Raw genomic sequence first — 22,154 nt, 5'->3', positions numbered from 1 at the left:
CTCCAGGGTGGCTTCATATTTTTTCTGCTTATAGTCTATTTGATGGATTTAGATGGTTCCTTAATACCTCTCAACCAGCTCTGATTATATAACGAGAAAAAGTAGGGCTGTATCTACAAGATATTAGCTTCTTCATTAGTGTTCAACTTCAGTTTTCTGCCACTTATAATTTGGGGGAACAAGGACAAATATGTTAAATTCAGAATAGTATTCCAGGGACCTATTAACCTGTTAGTCAAATTTTTTGTTGAAAAAGTGACCTGGATAATGCTATATAGTACACCTGTGGTTTTTCTAGGAAAAACGGCAGATCACAAAGAAGACAGCTGCATTTCTGGGAGAGCTAGGATTTCTAACTCATTAAATGTTATTGACATGGAAAAGGTAGTGCCTCTGATAATTTTGTCAATGCTAGCCAATGATGGGGACCTTGGTGGTGAAGGGGTTTAAGCGTTTGGCTGTTAACCAAAAAGTCAGCAGTTCAAATCCACCAGCCGCTCCTTGGAAATCCTATGGGGGCAGGTCTACTCTGTCCTATAGGGTTGCTATGAGTTGGAATCAACTCCACAGCAACAGGTATGGTTTGGTTTAGCCAACGATGAGAAAATTCTGTGAGTGCCTTTGTCACAACCAGTAGAAAGGCAGTTCTTGTTTACAATGACAGCGACCCTATAGGACAGAGTAAAACTGCCCCCACAGGGTTTCCAAGGAGTGGCTGGTGGATTTGAACTGCCAACCTTTTGGTTAGCAGCCAAGCTCTTAACCACTGTGCCACCAGGGCTCTGCATTTTACAAAGTGACTTTGTGTTCTTATATATTATGGGCTCATGACAATGGGTAGGACATATGACTTATTTCCCCTCACTCTGGTAAAGGTTGGACCAAGATAAAGCAAGATTTGTCTTGCTGCTCATGTTTAGTTCACCGCGAATCTTGCTTATGACTAATTCAATTAGTACAAGTAAGAGAGAGAAGGAAACTGGAAAAATGTAGATGTCTCATATCTAAATGCACTAAAATTTGCAACATGTTTTTATGGGGGTCTTATTTATATTTCCTATGTTTGGTTTTATGTATTTAGGAAATAACCATAATTTTATTTTAAAAGTAAAGGTATAAAGATGACAGAAAAGCCAGTGAAAGGTTATGGGAGGTTTTACTACATCCTAAACATGAATGAGGAAACATATTTGAGCCATTTCTTGGGCATGTCCAGCTCTCTGAGTGGTAGACAATTCAAGAGTCCCAGGAAAATCCAGCTAAATAGAATCCTATTGGATATAGTCATAAATGGATCCTTTTGTGGGGAAGGATGACAGTTTTTAAATTGTTTAGACAGTCTCTGAAAGAAATATGATATAAGTATATTCATAAGCAGAGTGAATATATACAAGTAGATTGATTTATATTAATAGCCTAAAAAAGCAAAGCCCTACTTATAAATAATAAGCCATATAAGTTTGCTGAGAATTATTCTGGTACATAGGTATTTTCATACAGACTGATTGCATATAATTCAAGGTAAAGATCCATGTCTTTATCTTAAATGATTATTAAATGTAGCCAATTATTGCTTTAGTTAAGGCCAAAACAAATGGATTATGTAGAAACTCACTAAATTGGGAGAGTGGATTAGACAGGAGTTCACTGAAAGAGTAAATTCATAGAATGTTTTTAACAAATTCATACACCTTTAATGGTCACATATATTAGAGTAATAAACTAGAGCAAGTGTTACCAAGGAGAGGTCTCTGGGGCCTCTCTTTGATGAGAGAGAATAAATCTCCAGTTTCTAAAGTTCTTGAAAACAGTTTGTACTTTCAAGTAAACAAAATTTCCACCCTTGGTCTTTCTGACACCAATTTTTGGCAACCTACTTGCCCTTTTTTTCCTATCTCAAAGGAAAATTACAGCACATATGGTATCACATTATCATCCCTGGTGGCACCTTAATGAAGACTAACTGTACTTCCCTTTGGACCCCTGCTGGAAGCATTATGTTTTATAATTTTTATTCCTCTCTCCTTGTATTTTTGAATAAAATAAAGTAACAACATGAAATGTACCAATTTGCTTTGATGTACACAACATTAAAACTGGAGCTTTCCAAATAAGAGATGGATGTGCATGTGAATATGCACACACACGCACATCCATACATATACATACATGTTGTTGGGTGCCTTCGAGTTGATTCTGACTCAGAGCAACCCTAATGACAGAGTAGAACTGCCCCATGGGGTTTCCTGGGCTGTAATCTTCACTGAAGCAGATCACCAGGTCTTTTCTCCCACGGAGCTGCCGGTGGGTTTCAACCGCCAACCTTTCAGTTAATAGCCATGTGCTTAACCATAGTGCCACCAGGGTTCACATACATACACACACCAGTTGCCATCAAGCTGAATCCAATTCATGGTGACCCCAGGTATGTCACCATGGAACTGTGCTTCATAGGGTTTTCAAGGCTGGCTTTTCAGAAGTATATTGCCAACCTTTCATCCAAGGCACCACTGGGTGGATTCAAATCTTCAACCTTACGGTTAACCACCAAGTGTGCTAACCATTTACAGCACCCAGGGACTAACTATCCACCCATCCACCCACTTCAGCATTGTTTGGGGAGGGGGATGGGGGGAGAAATATACTAAGTATCTACCAATAGAGGAATGGACAAAATAGATGGAAGTACGTTCAATCATACAAAAGAATGAGATCTAAATTTATATAGACATCAAAACAGATCCACCATTTATATTATGTGCAAAAAGCAAGTTACTAAGCAATATGTGTACTATAACCCATTTTTATAATCTAAGAAATCCACAAGCTGGGAATGTATGTACATGTATATATTAGTGTATGTATATAAAAACAATCTGAAGTAGGCCAACTATGTTACCTCTGGAAAATGGAATGGGCAGATAGGACTTTATATACTTTTGAATTGCTTGATTTTGAGAAAACATACATGTAAACTTATTTAGAAAGTCAGTATAAAAATACAGTTGAACTGTATAGTAAAATTGGAGTTACCCGAATCTCAACAAACTTTGTAATAGTTTGTGAGTTGGTTTAAATTTTTACATTTTCACTCACTCGATTTGCTTAACAAATAATATGAACAAGCTCACAGGGCTGGTTAATACACTTGAATTAAACTGTTCCCAACCATTTGAAACCACTGTGATCTTATCAGGAGCCCTGGTGGTGCAGTGGTTAAAGCAGTTGATTGCAAACAGAAAGGTCAGCATTCCAAAACCACGAGCAGCTCCATAGGAGAAAGATGTGGTGGTCTGCTTCCGCAGAAATTTACAGCCTTGTAATCGACTCAATGGCAGTAGGTTAACGTTTTGGGTTTTGTGATCTTATCAAATTGTAATAGAAATAAATGAATGTGCTGATAAACTCTAAAAAAAGCCCCCAGACAAATGGGGGAATGTGTTAGCTTGATTTATTTCATAAAGATTTGAAAATAAAAAAACTTTGTAAAAAATTATTTCATAAAGATTTGAAAATAAAAAAACTTTGTAAAAAATGAATGAATCCATACATAAAAATGGTTAAGATTATGATCTTACCTCACATATTATACAAATTGAATGACTAAGATGAATTTGCCCTGACTTGTAATAGAATCTTGGCCACATCTACTGCTTCCCTTAGGAGGCACTTTCCAGCCAAAACTGTCTCTGAGTGAGATGAAACAACCCCAAAATAGTTTTCAGCTCTGAGATTCTAAGTGCTAGGGGGATAATGAGATCGAAAACAGTGTTAAGTACGCTTCTTGAGTCCAGGTTGGAGAGCCTCCATAAAATAAGTCAAATTCCCAGCATTCCAGCCCCATCAAATAGTGTTTCCAAGAATGACAGCCCAATGCTGCCCACTTCTAGGCCACTAGAAAGGACTGAATCACCAAATGCCTGATGTAGTCTAGGCAAAGGGATTCCTTTTTTTGTTTTGGAAGAGAAAGTACCTAGCACTGTGGAAAAAACAGATAGATGGCAGTGCACTAGAAAGCTTAGGGACTGGGTTCTGGTTGCAGAGCTGCTACTCCCTAGCTGTATGACTTCAGGTAAATCAATTCATCTCCAAGCCTTGGTTTTTTCTAGAAAAAGGAGTGATTTTAGCCTTGATGGTCCCTTTGGGTCCTAACATTCTCATTTCATTCTTTTGACAGAGATAGTTCCCATGTGATACTGACCTTATACTACTGCAGTTCTCTGAGCTCTTTCACACTAGAAAGATACCAACATATAGAATAAAGAGAAAAGCTACTAAGTGTGATCCTTTGCAACTGCCTCAATCAATACTCAACACACAAAAATATTTACCAGAAATGATCCTATATATCTAATTTACACAGTTTTTTTCCTTATACCTATAGCTTCCAGTTATGATCACAGCTATGTTTTACCCTTTGATTTTTCAGTCACATAAAAAAGCCATTTCCCAACGATTGTTTGAATGGTTCTGATACTTATACTATGTTCCTCCCCAGTTATAAAACTCATTCTCTGACATTTCCACTCAGCCAATCTCCCTAAAAATTACACTAACTTCAAGAAGTGGAAGTTTGAGTAGAATACAGACGCCTATGTTTTATAACATCATAGAGTATTTTGGTCTTTTAAACTTAAGTTCTCAATAAAAATGTGTATGCATGTAAATATATGTATGCACATATAGGTAATTAATCATATATATTAAGCTCAAATCCATAAATAATTCACTCTAGTACATTAACTTAAAAGCTAACTTGCTGATACATGTCTAGAATTTGAGGAGACCAAAAGAAATAGCCCTCATTAAGTTGGCGGGGGAGGTGGCTGTTTTTGTTACTGTTTTGCCTTCTTTAGAGAAAACTTGTTTAACTCCTCTCTCCTCCCTTCCATAATGGGCAGTTGTTATAAAAGGAATGAGATGGATTTGGATGAAATATGAATATAGTATATTTTAAGCATTGAAAGCAAGTTACAAAATGATATTACAGTGTGCTTTTTCTTGACATTTCTCTTTAAAATATCAATTTCTTAAAGACATTGATTATGGACCAGCAAAGCTTGAGCAAAGGTTATGGCTTTAACAATTTTAGAACAGTTAATTTGTTTTGTTTTTTTGCCCTCGAATCCCAGGGAATATGTGGGAGGTGGGTTAAATATTTGTAAATATGCTAGACAACACTAAGTAATTTGGCTTGTGTGTAACAAATAATTTAGCTGGCCTTTGTCCCAGGTTCCTAGTAGGTTATCTCTAAACTCTTTAAATTTCCTGAGTGATTGGAGACCCTTTGTTATTCATGGTGGGCCCCCTTCATAGCTGATGCTAACTAGATGATTCAGGGTGGTGGCTAGCCACTCCAGAAAGACTAACCATGTCATCAGAGGTGTGGTAGGGGTTTTGGAGATTGAGTTCAATCGTGTGGTCAATGACTGAATCAACTGTGCCTAGATAATGAAACCTCAAGAAAGACTGGACAAAGAGACTCAGTGAGCTCCCATGACTGATAATATGTGCTAGGAGGGTGACATACCTGGAGAAATGGAAGCTTTGAATTTGGGACCTTCCAGACCTTGCCCGATGTGTTTCTCACTTTGGCTGCTTCTGATTTTTATCTTTTTGCTATGTTCTGTAACAACAGAACTCATGATTTCTTTGAGTAGTTCTAGTGAATTATTGAACCTGAGGTGGTAGTGAGAACCCCCAAAATTTAGCTAGCTGGTCAGAAGTGAGAATGTCCTGTGGATCCCTGAGCTTATGGCTTGTGTCCTGAGAGGGTAACAGAATGCTGGAATTTTTAGCCAGCTGGTTAGAAGTGAAGGTGGCCCTGGGAATCCCCCCTTCAACTTACAGCTGTTGTCTGAAGTCTTAGGAAGACTTGGCAGTCTGGAGGACTGTACCCTAACCTGTGAAGCTGGCCTAACTCTGGATAGTTGTCAGAAGACATTTACTTACCTCTGTGGAATTTTCAGGGAAGTAATTCATGCTTTTTTAGAACGCCCTAAGAATTGATGCTTTTGAATTATGGTGTTGGTGAAGAATATTGAATATACCATGGACTGCCAGAAGAACGAACGAACCTGTCTTGGGAGTATAGCGAGACTTCATCTCACATACTTTGGACATGTTATCAGGAGGGACCAATCAATGGAGAAGAATATCATGATTGGAAAGTAGAGGGTCAGTGAAAGAGAGGAAAACCTTCTATGAGATGGATTGACACAGTGGCTGCAACAACGGGCTCAAGCATAATAACGGTTGTGAAGATGGCGCCGTGCAGGGCAGTTTTGTCCTACTGGGCATAGGGTCGCTTGCTATGAGTTGGAACCACCTTAATGACACCTAACAACAACAGTGAGCTCAAGGTTGATTTGGGGATAACCCAAGATTTACACAAGGACTTATTTTCTTCTCTATGTTTCCAGAGTGTCAGAAAAACTACACTAGATCAGATTTGGGAAATTTTCTTTTCTTCTTTCATCTGATCTTCATGAAAAGTACAAGCAGAAGGATTAAGAAGTTTTGGACACCTAAATCAACTTCTCTGCTCTCTGTAGGATCTCTTGACAATTTGGGATTGGATAATACATTTGACAAATGGTCTCTCAGTTATTTTCCTTCCTTTCTCTTCAGAGCTGTCAACCAAGGAGCCAGTAAAGTTATCTGGACCATATTTAAAGGCCTGTGCATCGAAAACGGCTCCCTAGTTCTCTTCTCTCTGAACTCAATTATTCTAACATCAAGAAAGAGCTTTCTAAAGATGGAGTAAGGAAGACACTCGGCAGACTGCAAGGAGCATTCTGCTGGACCTTGCTATGCATGAATTCAGTGCTTCAAAATGCCTTTGTAGGTAAATCAGGGAGATTTATTCAACTCTGCTGTAACATATTTCCCATTTTCTATAAAAATTGCTTCCTATACTTAAAAAGTTAAAAATCTAAGTTTTTGCTTGACTTGCATTATGTCACAGACATTCAGGCCAGGCTATGACCCCCAGTCTCAGCCACTGATAATGAAGAATTGGTTTTCATCTAAAAACTGTTAAGGGAGTTGGAATTTGAGACTGAGGAGGGAGCCCTTTAATTCTTTCATTCTCTTCCTTCTTTATCTTAATACTTCATTACAGCCTCTGAAATTTCAACTGAATATTTCACTTAATATGAACCGTTCTCTCACCAAGATAGAATCTTTGTTCACACATATAATGCATCTCCAAGGAAAGCAGAATACAAATGCCAAGAATTCGCAGAACTGGCACAACTCAGACTTGTTTGCCACATGTCAAACACAGGCTTCAACAGAACACTCACTACCATGCAACATGGCTTTTTTGTTTGGTTGTTGTTTTATAAACTGTCAAATGTGCAAAGAAACAAACACAGGGCCATTTAGTTATCAAGCATGCTAGATTTTCAAAACAGCAAGAAAAGAGTTTCTAATAATACAGCAATGCCCCATGATGACCCAGCTACAGGATACCTTTATAATCAAACGTCGGCGAATAACTCGAGTAGTGACTCTCCGTTCCTCCCCTGAGCTGGAATCACTCTCACTGTCTTTAAAGTCCTAGTAAATGCATTTTTAGTATAACTTTACCATCACATTTAAAATAAAAACATTCTGAGAAGAGAAATCAGGAAAGAATTACTTTTACTTGCTATTCCCCCACCCCGCCAAGGAAAATCATGATGTGTATTTGTGAGAATCTTAAAAAATTTTTAAGTGGAAGAAAAATTTTGAGCAGGATTCTAGATGAAATTACTCTAGAGAAATTATTCTAAATGAAGATCAAAGCAAGTAAATTATTAGTAATAATTATACAGCCTTTTTGGCATTAGAAAACTACATGCTACTAATTATTAAAGAAACATATTCATTTGACTTCAATGAGTCAACTTGGAGGTTGGACCATATTTCACTTCATCTACAGAAAGGGGCAAACTATTTCTGATTTTTATAAAAATTTGGTCAGATTTGACAACATTATTGAAAGCTATTTTGAACTTCAAAGAGTAAAAAATCTACATCAGCATAATTTGGCATTTATATTTACGTTTATCAGTAGTTTTTACCAACATAATTGGTGCTCAGTAAGATGTCTTCAAATGAATGAATAACAAACATGTAAAAGTTTGAAATGTTTTTTTAAAGAATTGTTATGAAATTTAAAAAAGCACATTTTATAGACAAGAGTATGGATGTACACTAAGTACACAAAATACTAAACTAGGCAGTAAGGATAGGAATAAAGAAAAACTACCAAGTGGCAAACAATTCCTAACTCAAGGGGAAAAAAATATTTTGCTTCTACTTAAATGCCATGAAGCATATTCACTGAATGATTGTATTTCTAATTTTAATGGTGGGATTCTGAAAAGAATTCTAGTGTTTTATTTTCTAAGTTTACTAGTTACCTCAAATCTAACAGTTCTGGCGACAGGCGATATAGTTAATGGAAGGTAAAATGAATGGCAACATCTTTTCCAATTTTTTTACAAATAAGTAAAATTGCTATAGGAAGTATGGATGTTAGATAAGATGATCTGTGAGATTATAAATTTTTCATCAAAAGTGAACTTGAAACATTTACTTTTAAATGTTATAGTAATCGCAACCTCAATTTTGTAAGACATTAACATCTGATCAAAATACCCCTGTAAATAAAATGTCAAAATAGTTTTCAACTTCTTTACTCCTTACAAAGATATTCTCTATTATTGCAAAATTCCCTATTTTTTAAAATTTTTCAGAGAAGGACAGCAAATCTAGTATACTTAGAATGATCCAAGGACTGTGAAAGGAGGCTCTGCTAGGCTCAAAAAAGCAGAAAAAGGTAAGAGGAATTCCTATTGATAAGAGAAAACAATTACCAGTAAGCATTCAAGGATTAATGGGTTTAATGAGGCAAAAGGGAAAAATTCAACCTGAATTATCTGTTTATCTATACATGCAATCTTAAATTGAGGAAAGGTTTTCACTTGGGGAAAATTCAAAAGCAGATGAACACATGTTAATACAAACACAAACAACCTAGATGTCAGTTACTTCATCATTCTCTTGAGAGTCAGCTGAGACCAGCCCCTTACATAAGACAAAAGTGGCCATTTGGCCAGTGTTTCAATTCCCACTTTCTCCTTGGAGTCTCTGCTAACCCTAAGGTGAAGGGTAGAGAAGACAATAAGCAGAATCTCAGATCAAGATTTCTTCTGGAGAATTCTCTAGGAAGTGGCAAAAGGGGAAACTAGGAGACCAAATGGGATCTTCTCATCACTCCTTGTCATGGGTTCTGGCACAGAAAGAGGTCGAAAATACAGATTTTTACCTTGTAACAGCAGGCAGCCATCCGTGTAAGAGCCGCACCCGGACTTTTGACCTGATTTTTTAGGGGACAAAAAGGGGACTGTTTTCTGAGATCATATATAAGTTGGTTGCTACTGCACTATGGTCTGGCCACAAAAGACATCCTAAACATCTTTGGATTTCTTGTGAGGTCAGGCTCATATCTCCTAGAAGCTTTCACTCAGTATGAATTTTTATGGTCATGAAGCCTTTATGCATTGGGGAAGGACCGGTGATAACCAATACCAAACAAACTCATAAGAAATCTTAAACACTTTATCTAACAGTAACTATTTTCCATTACTAATGAACTCAGCTGAGTTTCCATTCAGGATTAAGACCTTCGTTTCCACACCCTCTTTATTACTTCTTAATGGCCAATATGGATGTATGTATACACATAATGGTGCTTATTTATATTATAATCTGCATTCAGAACTTCTCTATTTTTAATAGGCTTTTGCAGAATAAATCTTCACAGTTCAATCATTATGTTATTGCTTCATCCCTATATGTTTTTTTGAGCTCATTTTAGAAGGGAGCATTCCATCCAAACTAATATAATACTGCTTAAATATACTAAGAGTCAACTGAAACACAGAAATCAATAAGACAGAAATCAATACTCGAAACCATACTGGTGAAGAAGAAAATCAAAGAAAGGATGAGAAAGGACTCAAACAAAAAAGCTTAAAAGAACTGATTCAATCAATGATTATTGGTGGTGGTAGAGTAATCATATGCTTAAATGATATCCTAAAATAATATCCAGTTGATTAATAACTGCCTTCACCAACTCCTATATCAAAGCAACTAACGGGAAAAATGGACAGATCAGAATTTTATGGACGGATCAGAGTTTTACTTGGTCTCTCACTTTCCCTTCTAACAAGCAGGAAAATGGTCAAAAGATAGGATGCATAACGACAAAGCCAATAATTAGCTCCTGAGTGACTGGGAGTTGACGACTAGAAGTTTTTCCAAACCTCAACTTAATCATGGACTCATTATTTTAGAAAAGATTTGTTTTCTCCCCCAAGACACTGTGGTAGAACTTAAGTGAACTCATTTTTTTTTTTCAAATGGGAAAACTGCAAGTGCCACTCTTCTGAAACCATAACTCTCAACTGTCTATCTTCAAGCTCATGAAAAAGCATGAAAAGCAGTAAGAAATAGAGCTGACTTTTATTTTCTAATATCCATTTACCAGTCATATTTTCAGTATAAAATTTTAAATATCTAAAAAATGGTAAACCTCAAAGAATAAAAAAACGGAGGGTAACACAAAAACATTGAAGTACAAAGAGCAAGCAATTAATTCTATCACACTAAGGTTTTAAAATTATTGAAAACAAGATAATTACCACTGTAAATATGAAAATTATTAAAAATGGTATTTCTGACTTAAAATTTCTAACTGCTGGCAACAAAGAGTGGTATACACCCGTCTCATTTTAGGTTGGGAAATTGTGTTTCTTTAATTTTAAAATACCATGCCTTTTAAACAAAAGACCTTACCGGGCAGAACTCCAAGATGGAGTCAGATGCTTATAGATTCTTTAAATTATACTAAAGGACCAGAAGTTCTATCCTCCTTCCATAAGAAGACTGGGTTGGGAGTTAGGAAGCCTATATTCCAGACAAAATACTGGACTTTAAGCTAGTTACTTAACATCTCTGTTATTCTTTCTTCCCGGAAAGTGGCTAGAGAGATGCTTATTTTTCCTACCTGATGAATAAAGATATGATCGAATAATGTGTTTTAGTTAATAATTTTTTTTACCCCCACCATTAGTGCTACAACTTCACACATTTATAATTTAGAAGGAAACAATAAAGAACCTTGGGCCCACTGCCACAGATTTATCAAAAGAAGCGAAGCATTAGTAATTTCAATTTAAATGAGAGGACACTGGATAACCAGATGACATACCTTTTGTTCAGACCCACTGGACCCCTCTTCTTCATGGAGGTTGAGCCGTGGCTTGCCATCTGCAGGAGAAGTCCTACTCATCTTTTTCATACTGACAGGCACACAGGGTTTAGGGTCTTCTAGTACGAGCTTGCTAGTTTCTTCCAGAGATTTCTGATACGCTGCTAGTGGTGATGCTGGTTCTTCAACACGGCCAGATCCATGTGTTCTTGGTTTCAAAGTTTCCTTAGCACTCTGTCTTCCTACATCATTTTGGGATTCTGAAAAGTAAGATTTAGTCTTTGCTTCTGGAGTGACTTCTGCATGGCTTCCATTTGCTTCAAATTTTCCAGGTTCTCCTTTGAGATATGAGGTAATGGAATCCCTACACTGGTCAGGGCTATGAAAGATAAAATGCACACATTTACAATGGCAACGTATGACTGAAAGAAGCCTTCAGAAGCTGCAAAAGTTTTAACAATCATGCTTGTAACTTTCTGAAGTTAGAAAATAGAAAAAGCAGGAAAAATAGAAAAGGCAGGAAAAGTCTGGTTACTCGATTACAAACTGTGAGGGACTACCATGGGTGTGGGGGTGAGGAGGAGCTACATAGGCCCTAAGGCATCCCCCACACCCCAACTCCCAACCTGGCTAGCTCTGCTGCCATCTTTTCTTTTTTTCAATTGAAGTTTTATAGCTACTTGGATTCTGTATCTTGAAAAGTTATCCCGAGAGGTTCATGGATATACCTAGAGTTCCAAACTCATCACTCTAAAAAGGGAGGATATTTCAAAATGCTCTCACATTACCAGTGATAGAAAGAAAACTGCTGGCAAAAGACAAAATGAATACCTGTCATAAAAATTCTAGCATCCCCAAGAAACCCAAATTTTAGTTCTTTGTTTGTGTTTTCCATTGCAAATATTGGCATAATGCTTTTCCAACCATAATGGTCCTACTTTCTCTACTCCTGACCTCTGCTGACTTCTCCCAGTGGTGATCAGACTGTTGTCGCACGCCCTTTGCTTCTACTTATTCTGAGGTCATTTTTCCTTTTAATTATTAAAAATTTTTCTCTTCCAACACTTTCCTTTAAATCGACTTCTAATTTTTCCTGATGTTAGTATAGACTATTCCTTTTATTTTGTAACTTGTGTATTCTTTTTAGTGTCTTTGCTTATTACCTGTGTGTATACTTAAACACACACACACACACACAGAAACCTGTGAGAGCCGGAACTCCATGGGACTGCCTTGTTTTTAGAGGTCTCACAAGTTTTCTGCCTTTGACAGGATACAGTCTTACCACTTTTCTATCGCTTGTTTTAGTGAAAAATATTTGAGTTTTTCTTCTCTGACAGGTTTTTGTCTTACACAGGTTCCAGCTTTCATAGATTATGTATATGTGTGTGTGTGTACATATATATATATATATATATATAAAATATATATAGTATTATAGTGTGTATGTATGTATATACTTTTAAATGAAATTCTGATCATCTGAACACTTCCTTTTTAAAAAAAATAGCAATGTATGTGTAAGGTCAAAAGTCAAAGAGTCCTACGTAATGTGAAGAGTTTATTTCCATTCCCTAGACTATACTGCTTGCCTAAGTTTTCTTACCCTACATATGATACGCTCATACCAGAGCTATAGTTACTGGCATTCTTTTAGCTCTATGGAACAAGGTGACTCATTGGTATTTTTTTCCTATATAATTCACTGGCAGAGCCTATATAAAATAAAGACTTTGGTCAGCCAGTTTCATAAAAATGAACACCTTTCCTATATCTATCCCTGTATCCTAATATGCAACTATAGACTATGTGACCATAAACACAAACATCAAAAGTAGTGCTATTTGTTTTCTTCTCCATAGTCACTTTTATATGCTATACATAGAATTCATTCATCCTTCTATTTTTTTTTTTTTAAAGGAATTTTGTAAATTCCCTCTTTGGGAATTTTTGAGCAAAACGCTTGTCGGCAATATTAAAATAAATTAAATATGGCTATGAAATAACTTCAGTTCTCTTGCTTTCGACATAAGTTTATCACTGGTTGCCAATGAAGTAAAATATACTTTAGACTAATGTGTTCATAAATAGAAATAATGCCTATTATTACTGAGAGACTATTACTTGGACTAGACACTTGGTATGCTTTCTTTTTGGATCCATAAAACTGCTTGGGATAAGTAGCAGTGTTTTATTTTTAAAGTGACATTCTTGGATCTTAGAAACTCATTCAAAGTCACACTTAGAAACTCATTCAAAGTCACAAAGTGTATTCCTGACGGCAGTGGGATTTTAAACCAATGTCTGGGACTCCAGACTTCCACCACTCTAGAGTGGGGCCAGTGGCACATTGTATAAAAACACAAACTGTATTCCTGGTCAGGGAATTATTTTGGTTATAAACAAATTTCTATCATGGTAATATTATTTAGAGTAAAGAAGCATATATCTGGCATGTTTCTAATTATGTAAAATAATATTCATGTATAAAAATGTAAGGAAGGATATGTAAAAAATGTTAACAGTGTTTTCCTTTATATAGTTGGAGGTTAGATGACTTTTCTTTTTGCTTCTCTGCATTTTAAGAAATGTGCACAGAAGAAGGGAAATATACCAACAATTTTATGGTGATCATTGCTACGTGGTGGGATTGTATTGATTTTTTTCACCTGTATTCTTAAATTTTGTATAATAAGCATATTTATGTTTGTAGTCAGCAAACATAGAAATGCTTATATTTCTAAAAGAGTTGGACTTGTATTTATCAAATTATTTTGAATGAATATTAATTACCAGTTATGTGAAAAAGAATAATACGTCTCTGGCAAGTATAGTAACATTTTTTTCCATTTTCAGGTTCTCAATGGTTTTGAGAATTATATTTGAATTTAAAGTAAATTTCCCTCTCCAGATCTAGCACAATCAACAAACTTTTAAAGCAGGAATTATCCTCAGACTGGAATGGTAATTTCGAAAACGAAGCATTGCTTAAAACATATTTAAAACAAACCATTAACATGTAACCTGTGTTTCACTTTCCTTTTTCTTAAATAGAGCCATACCTGTCATCCAGTCGATCTAGTAACCCACCAGTTATTCTCCGAGCTTGAGCAGGGGACTCTAGGTTTCCACTTGATGTCTCATTCTGCCAACCTGTAATTGAAGACATTTCCCGTTCTGCTTGCTGAACACGTTTAAGAATAGCCTGTAATTTTTCTTCTGTCATCTCCTCAGACTCAACTCCTTCTTCAAGTTGAATGTCTTCAAATAGACATTTGAATTTTTCTTCCATAATCTCCTCATCAGGACCAGATTTTTCCTTCTCCTGCTGCTCAGAGCTTACTCCTACTTTTCTAGTCTGTTTCAGTGGCTCTGCTGGTTTAACATCTTTTGGGACCCCGGTCAAACTTCCAAGGTATTGAGGATACTCACTCAGATACACATCCTCCAAATGGCTCTCAAAATGGCTCTCATCTACATCCACTGCTCCAGGCATTTCTGTTAAAGGCACTGAATCTTCCAGTTTGCTGTCTTCTACGGAAGTGTCTTCTGCAGTTACAACTGGAGGTCCATCTGCTGAATGTTCTACGTTTCCCTGGGAAGGCACTAGCCCATCACTCAGTCTACTGGGGGTTCTAAGGGGAGACTCTATGCTAGAGATATCACTAAAATAATCATCTTGCTGGAAAGGGGTGGGTGGTATGTAGTGTAACCCTGTGGGAGTTTCCAGTTCCACTTGAAGGGAAGGATAACCTATGGAAGACAGTACATTTGGACTAACTGGAATGAAATAGAGCACATCAAACAAAACATATAACAAAACACATGGAATAACTAAAATTATAGCAAGTATGAAAATGTATGATGAATTACAGATTAATGTTGATAAATTTATCGGCTTAGTTCAATTAAATATAACATAATGGAATAAAAAGCCTAGTACAAGCTACAATAAAATAAAATACAAATTAAGGTATGATTGTTTCTACCAATTTTGGTAATTTGAATATAATGACATAAATAAGGAAACTAATTTAATGCAATATAAAGTTAGTTGTCATCATATACATTTATTTCATGGCCAAATTTATTATTTTCTTACTTTTAGCATGCAATATTTATATTGTGGTAGAAGGCATGCAGCAACCACAAGAACCCAATTTTTGGAAATAATTACTTATAACTTACTTTAAAAACTGTACATATTAGCAATGCAACCCAACTCTAATTCTTATTTCACATGAAATTTATAGCAAAGAAAAATGAATTTAATCTTTGGAAGGAAATGATTATTAGATTTTAGAGCAGTGGCACTGAGAAAAAATCTAAAAAGATGTTTGAGGAAAAGGATTTAAAAAGCTGAGACAAAGCAAGAACTGTAAGTTTTCAGGTATCATAATGTGACAGAGATGAAAGGGCTGTGGTGTATATGGAGGTCTTGGTGAGAGTTCCAGTCTGAACCACAAACCAAATAAAGAGAAAAAAGACATGGTAGACAACAGACACAGGGGAAAAACCACTGGCAAAGGGCACACTGAATATTCACAAGAACAGTATGAAACACAGAGGTTTCTTGCCAGCTACACAACGGGGAAGGAGGGAGCAGTAGTATCCTTGTTTTAAACATTGCTACGTGGACTAGGGAAGTCTTTTTCTGCTTCAGCAGAGAGAAAAGTCAATAAGGGTCTGGTCATGGTGAGGAAAGGAACTTCCACAAAAGTTTAAAGAAGAGGAGAGACAGGAAAAAAAAAAGGCAACCAAGCAAATTTTCTGACTCATTGGTCTATAAAACTAATGGCTACTTTTCCATCAATCAAAGACAAATACCAGCTTGGCTTTTTGTTGAAAAGTTGGCTAAAATTAGCGGAAGTTTATAATCTGCATAAGTGAAATTGAGTTTATACACACATTCCTAAGTTTCTCTAAGAATTTTTAACGAGGAATATAACATTAAGGTATAGCAGCAAAAAGCGTTTGTAAATTTACTTTAATGATACTCAAATTTAAAAATGTTAACTGCAGCTTTCGAGTCCATTCAATACTTCCATTGCCTTCTGGTGATCTTTTTTTTATTAGAACTACTTTTCTTAAAATATTTTTCCCAATAAATTTATAAACTATTACTTGGCAACAATTCAGAACTTGATATGACACTGGCCTATATTTATCTAGTGCAAAGAGAGTTTGGATACCATTATACAGCCTCGTGTATAACGCAAGATCCTGAAAAAAACAGCATTTTTTTTCAAGGCTCTACAGCCTTTATAAGCTTAAAAAGAAACCACTTTTGACATTCTTACCCACCATGTCTATAGCATGGGGAAACAAGGTATGCTTTAGATTTTTTGAGAATTTGAGATCCTTTGCCACTTAACATAAATTAGAAGTTGCTGATTCTTGTTAGTCTAACTTTGTCAGTTTAAAAAATGGAAAAGTCACCATATTTTAAAAACTTGGAATAGAAGAATGTCCCTACTCCTCTTCCTGCCTTCACACCATCAACATTTTTTACCCAAAATTCATTGTAGGAATAAATTTCCATTTTTGAAGGATAAGACAGAAGCATCTTGAAAAACATTGTTTTTCTTAATACTTTAGGTAAATTGGGGCATTTTTCATCAATGAAGGAAGATGATAATTATATAAATTAAGCTAATGTGAGAGTTATTATTATGTTATTGACATCTATGCTCACTGAATTAGAAATAATGCTGCTTTTATATATGATAGATCAAGTAGGATTTTTCTAAAGAATAAACAGCCACATCTGCTGTTAAAATGATGCTAAATAACTAAAGCTCTGATTTGATTGCTATATTACACTTTTTCAGTTCACACTTTAGTACTTTGTCCCTGAATGGTAATCCACTATTAATAATCTGTACACCATATGCTTAAGCTTGACCCAATACTTTGCTTACTTGGTAAAATGGCTCACAATTTGCTTTTACGTTTATATGAATAAAGGAGATCACTAGTTCTTTGGTTAATGTAAAAATGAAAAATGACAAAATTCATGCATTCTCATTGGGTCATAAAAAATATATGAAATACCAACTGCTTCAGATAACTTATGCTTTTATACCTCATTGTTTGTAATTTTTATAACACAGGCTTAACCAAGTTAGCTCTGATATCAGTGTTTATTTGCAGACTCTGGCAGAGAAAATGCTGTGAAAATGAGAAAGTAAGTCAAGTGAATCAGACTTCAGTTGGTTTTAAATGACTGCCTTGTCCAACTGTACTTTCCAGTTTTATCAAATGATTAAATAAATAATGAACAGTAAATTCAATTACCATCAACAGGGTCATGGAAAACACTGTTCTCATCTGCAAAACTCCTGGTGCCTGAAATGTTTCCATAATCAAATATTGGGCCTTCCAGCAGAGTCACTATATCTATTCGATTAATTTTTGTCAAGACTGAAGTTAAGGCATCAGCTGAAAAGGGGCAGGAAAAAAAAGGATGAAAACCCAATTAAGAAATTATTTTCTTCTTCCAGGAAGCACAATATCCACACAAAGGCATGCTTTTTGTGACCCTCCTGGCATTTTAGCTTCTCCCTACTCCAGCTCTGGAAAACCCTGGTAGCGCGGTAGTTAAGAGCTCAGCTCTTAACCAAAAGGTTGGCAGTTCGAATCCACCAGGTGCTCCTTGGAAACTCTGTGGGGCAGTACTATTCTGTCCTATAGGGTCGGAATTGACTTGACGGCAACGGGTCTTTTTTGGGTTTTACTCCAGCTCTGCAATATCACTGTGTAGTGGGCTGAGAATGCTCCCTGCTGCAAGGAAGACATACTTAGAGTTCAGAATCACCTTGTGAAGCTGTCTCTGATGACACCAGCTTTCACTGCACTGTTACAGAGCATATGGGCATCAAAATAACTAGACTCCTTTTAGCTACAAAGGGATCCAATAAACTTTAAACAAGTTCCATGCCTTTAAAGATGCCAAAATAGGCCACCTTCAAAATTCGATGCTTAACATTTTAACACCTTATTAAGGTCAGGCTGACACAGGCAAACTCACAATAACTTATTCCCATTGTTGTGGGTTGGCATTTGCCATAGTATAGCACCCCCACTCATCAAAATAAAACAAAAAATACTAGAGAATTTCTGTTACCACAAACCAAGATGAATAAAATGATCTGTTCACCTAACTTAATCCTATCCTTCCTTCTCCACCTCCCTGCTTATCTACCTGTGGCCACAACAGTGGTTTCAGAGTGTTTCTGACAACCATCCCACGATTTAACAGCTAGAATTGTTTTCGTTTTGATGGCCACAGAACTCTGGGCAAAACGCAAAAGATCCCCACTACTTGCTTTCCCAAAAGCATCCAGACACAAAAGTTTATAGAGTATTAGCACTAAATTACACAAGTGTAACTTCAAATGACTTGCCATTACTTTATGATTGCTCTAATTTCTTATATTAAAAATTACAGAAAACTTAGAACAGTATTTCAAATGAAAATAACAGTACGCTTATCTAAAATATTGGATACATGCAGTTTCGAAAGTTGAAGTAATATAATTTCGGCATACTTGTAGCATTTTTTCCATCTCTGGTAACCCATTTTTTCAATAACATGAAGCTTTGAGAAATTAAAGAATTAGGGTTTTCCACACGTATCTGATTGATTTCATCCACGGAAAAATTCAGTTCCCTTGCCAGTTCTGTAAAAAAGAAAAAGAGTTACTAAGATTTCATGTTCTATTTTTGTCATACATATATTTCATAAAAGTAATGCTCAATTGCCACACACATACAAAAGAAGTTTATAGCAAAGCCCAAGGACAGCCTTGGACATTATAGCCTTGATTTTACAAGATAGCAGTGATCATACACAGGCGGTGATTTAGTTCTCTTGTGAAAATAAGAGGATGTTACTTAATTCTTTTAATTCAGCCGAATTATTCTCTGCAATTTGAGCAAACTGCATAAAAGATAAGGTAGAGGTACAGTTCATAAACATGGCACAAGTTTTATGAAGTACATCTTCTACTCACATAATATCTGCTCTGCTGGGTGGCTATGAGTCACAATCAACTCGACAGCAATGGGTTTGGTTTTTTTTTTTTTTTTTTTTGTTGGTTCCAGCTTCATGAACTGCACTCAGATATGCTAAATGAAGATTCTAAGTTTGATTACCTTTCTATTCATGTACATGTATATATCCATACATTCAATCTTGTAAATGCAGACAATGTCTTTGGAAAGATACATATGAGTATTAGCGGCTGCCTTGAGAGAGGGAAATAGTCAACGGTGGAAAAGAGTCTTACTTTTCACACTCTCTCTGTATATATTTGTGTAATTTGAAAAAAACTATCAGGTGTTTATTACTCTAAGTGATTGTAGACAGTAAAATGGAAAAAATATTGGTCAAGACTCTAACCCCCTTAAGTAAACTGGAAAGATTACCAGCAATTTGGCAAAATGCATTCACATGCTCAAAAAAATCCATATCCTCTGACCAAGTGATTCATTTCTAGGAATCCTGACAATACATATGGGTTGTACACAATTATTTATATACATGAATGTTCACTGCAGGCTTGTACTACTGAAAAAACGAAAACAATCCAAATGTTGAATAAAAGAAGAGTTAATTAATATAAAGCAGTGACTTGAAAACCTTTCTGATCATGACCTACAGTTAGAAATACATTGTATAGCACAGTGATTATATAACTGAAACCAGATCGTCATGGAGCAAAACTTAGTCTTAATACATGTAATTCGTAGACATTATTTTTTTCTACTCTATTCCATTTAAAAACAAAAAGTCGTGAATTGATTTCATCACTCACTAATGCCACATCATTGTATGGTATGTCTACTGGCTATGTTATCATCCAGTAACAATGAGATCACAGAATATTTAGCTTTATAGAAAACTATGTAATTATAAATAAAGCAGAAAATTACATTGTATATCTAAAAATATAAAAGATTTTTATAAAAAAAATTGAAGTACATTAAGATGTTAGCAGTGGTTCTGAGGGACAGATTTAATTTGCCTAATAATTTTCATTGAGAATACAGTAATTCTATTAGAAAACTTATTTTTTAAATTCCTCTTGTCATTTAAGAGACAATACTCCCACTGCCCAACAAGACCTCATGACAGAACTGCATCCATTGTATGGAGTCTCACTGAAGTGCAAAGACATGCTGTCACTAAGAATTTTATAGTATGCTAGATGAAATTTTAGTTTAGTGCACAGGTTCAGAGGTTGAGAATGGAGGCAGGGTTGGGGGTGATGTATCATTGTTGACATGAAGAAATCCTAGGGCAGTGTTGCCAAAAATAGTTTTATATTTGGTTATTCTTGTGCCATCTTTTCTCTGAAAATTTACTCTAAGAACTGTATTTACTTTAGAAAAAAAATCTAATAATCATGGGCACGCATTTACTGCAAAATCAATATTTGCACCAGTACATTTTCAGATTATAATGTATAATGCTAAAGTATAATTATTATTAATTTGACTGTTAGCAAATATTTACACGCAGTGAATTACTGTTAACGCTCAGCCACCTGCAAAAGGATAACTGAAATCACCTGTCTTTTCAAAGCTTACGTAGGCTCCTGGTCATTAGCAAACTGCCGGAGAACAGGAACTAGGTGGAAGGAGACCAGAGGGTTTGATGTGGTTGCGGGGGGGGAGGGAGTGTGGGGAGTACTGAGAACATTCAAAGTAAAAATACGCCTTCTCCTCACTTATCAACTATCTTGTTATCCAATATTTCACATTTATGACAAAAGTAAAAAATCTACCATCTGACTATTTTGCACATTAATGATGTACGTCTGGCAATAATGAATGCCAACGTGTGAGGCAAGAGTCACGCTGGCTTTGATGGTTAAGGTTTTATGTCAGCTTGGCTGGGTCATGATTATCAGTGGTTTGACAGATGTAATGATGTAGTCATTCTCCATTTTTGTGACCTGATGTGGCCATCTTCCATTTTCGCATAATGCCGATTTCACGTAACAACCTGGTCTTTGGAAACTAACAATGTTGATAAGCGAGGAAAGGGTTAATTTAGATGAACTAGCTTCCCATATCTATTTTTGTATTCTCCCTTTTAATAATGTAGATAATTGTTAACCCAAATATGGAATGTATATTGGTGATGGTATGCAAGATGTCAGATGTGGGAAAAAAAACAACATTATTTTAGCTATTGTGTTTTTGGCTGTGCATTTAAAAATGTACACTCAACCTGTCAAATTTAAAATTCTCAGATTCATGTGAGATAGGACTTTGGGGCCTGTTAACATCAAAACTAAATACAGAATTGTCTCATTCATACAGAACCTCATTTTTATCTTTAATGTAGTGAAATCAAGCCAAATATTCACTTTCTACACATTGGTCATGTGTACATGGTTACATCCATTTCACAGAAGACCCTAACTACTTTTAAAATTGAATAGATTTCTTTACTTGTGTCCTGTCTTTTATTTTAATTTAAAATTTAGGCTTACTGTCATTCCTTTGTTTTCTTGTTTATATAGTTATTACAAATGATCCTGTCTTCCATTATCAAAGTAATAAGGTTTTCCTTTCAAATAAATCTTTGAGCATAATCCACTTAAGAAAAGCATCTGATAAAGAAACATATAGACAGTATATGTATATCACAAATATTGTGAAGATGACTCACGAATGACTAAAAATTTGTGAAACCTAGGCATGAGTTAATTGAACTGTTGCCTAAGAGAGCTGCTCTAAAGGTATGCATCATGTTAAATAATTTGGATTATTTAAAAGTGACAGACCACAGCTTTGTTTTCCTTTATGCCACAAAATACATTTGTTACTAGGTAAAAGTTTATTCTATATTACCAGAAATGGCATTGTGAAG

At 35.7% G+C, this 22,154-nt stretch overlaps 1 protein-coding gene across 1 annotated transcript in view; it reads right to left on the bottom strand.

The window, feature by feature from the left end:
- The window catches only part of ANK3 (ankyrin 3), a 742,532-nt gene that overhangs the window by 15,211 nt on the left and 705,167 nt on the right, over positions 1–22,154 (bottom strand). Inside the window, exons 39-42 of the mRNA XM_023739341.1 lie at positions 18,820–18,951; positions 17,567–17,710; positions 14,332–15,022; positions 11,270–11,648 (exon numbers count right to left, since the gene is read on the bottom strand). Of these exons, the coding sequence (XP_023595109.1) occupies positions 11,270–11,648; positions 14,332–15,022; positions 17,567–17,710; positions 18,820–18,951 (1,346 nt within the window). The remainder of the gene's footprint in view (positions 1–11,269; positions 11,649–14,331; positions 15,023–17,566; positions 17,711–18,819; positions 18,952–22,154) is intronic.

The sequence above is a fragment of the Trichechus manatus genome, unplaced genomic scaffold (assembly GCF_000243295.1).
Source record: "Trichechus manatus latirostris isolate Lorelei unplaced genomic scaffold, TriManLat1.0 scaffold00007, whole genome shotgun sequence".
In the NCBI taxonomy this organism is placed as follows: domain Eukaryota; kingdom Metazoa; phylum Chordata; class Mammalia; order Sirenia; family Trichechidae; genus Trichechus; species Trichechus manatus.
Note: the sequence above shows the minus strand (reverse complement) of the source record. Positions and strands in the feature narration are given on the sequence as shown.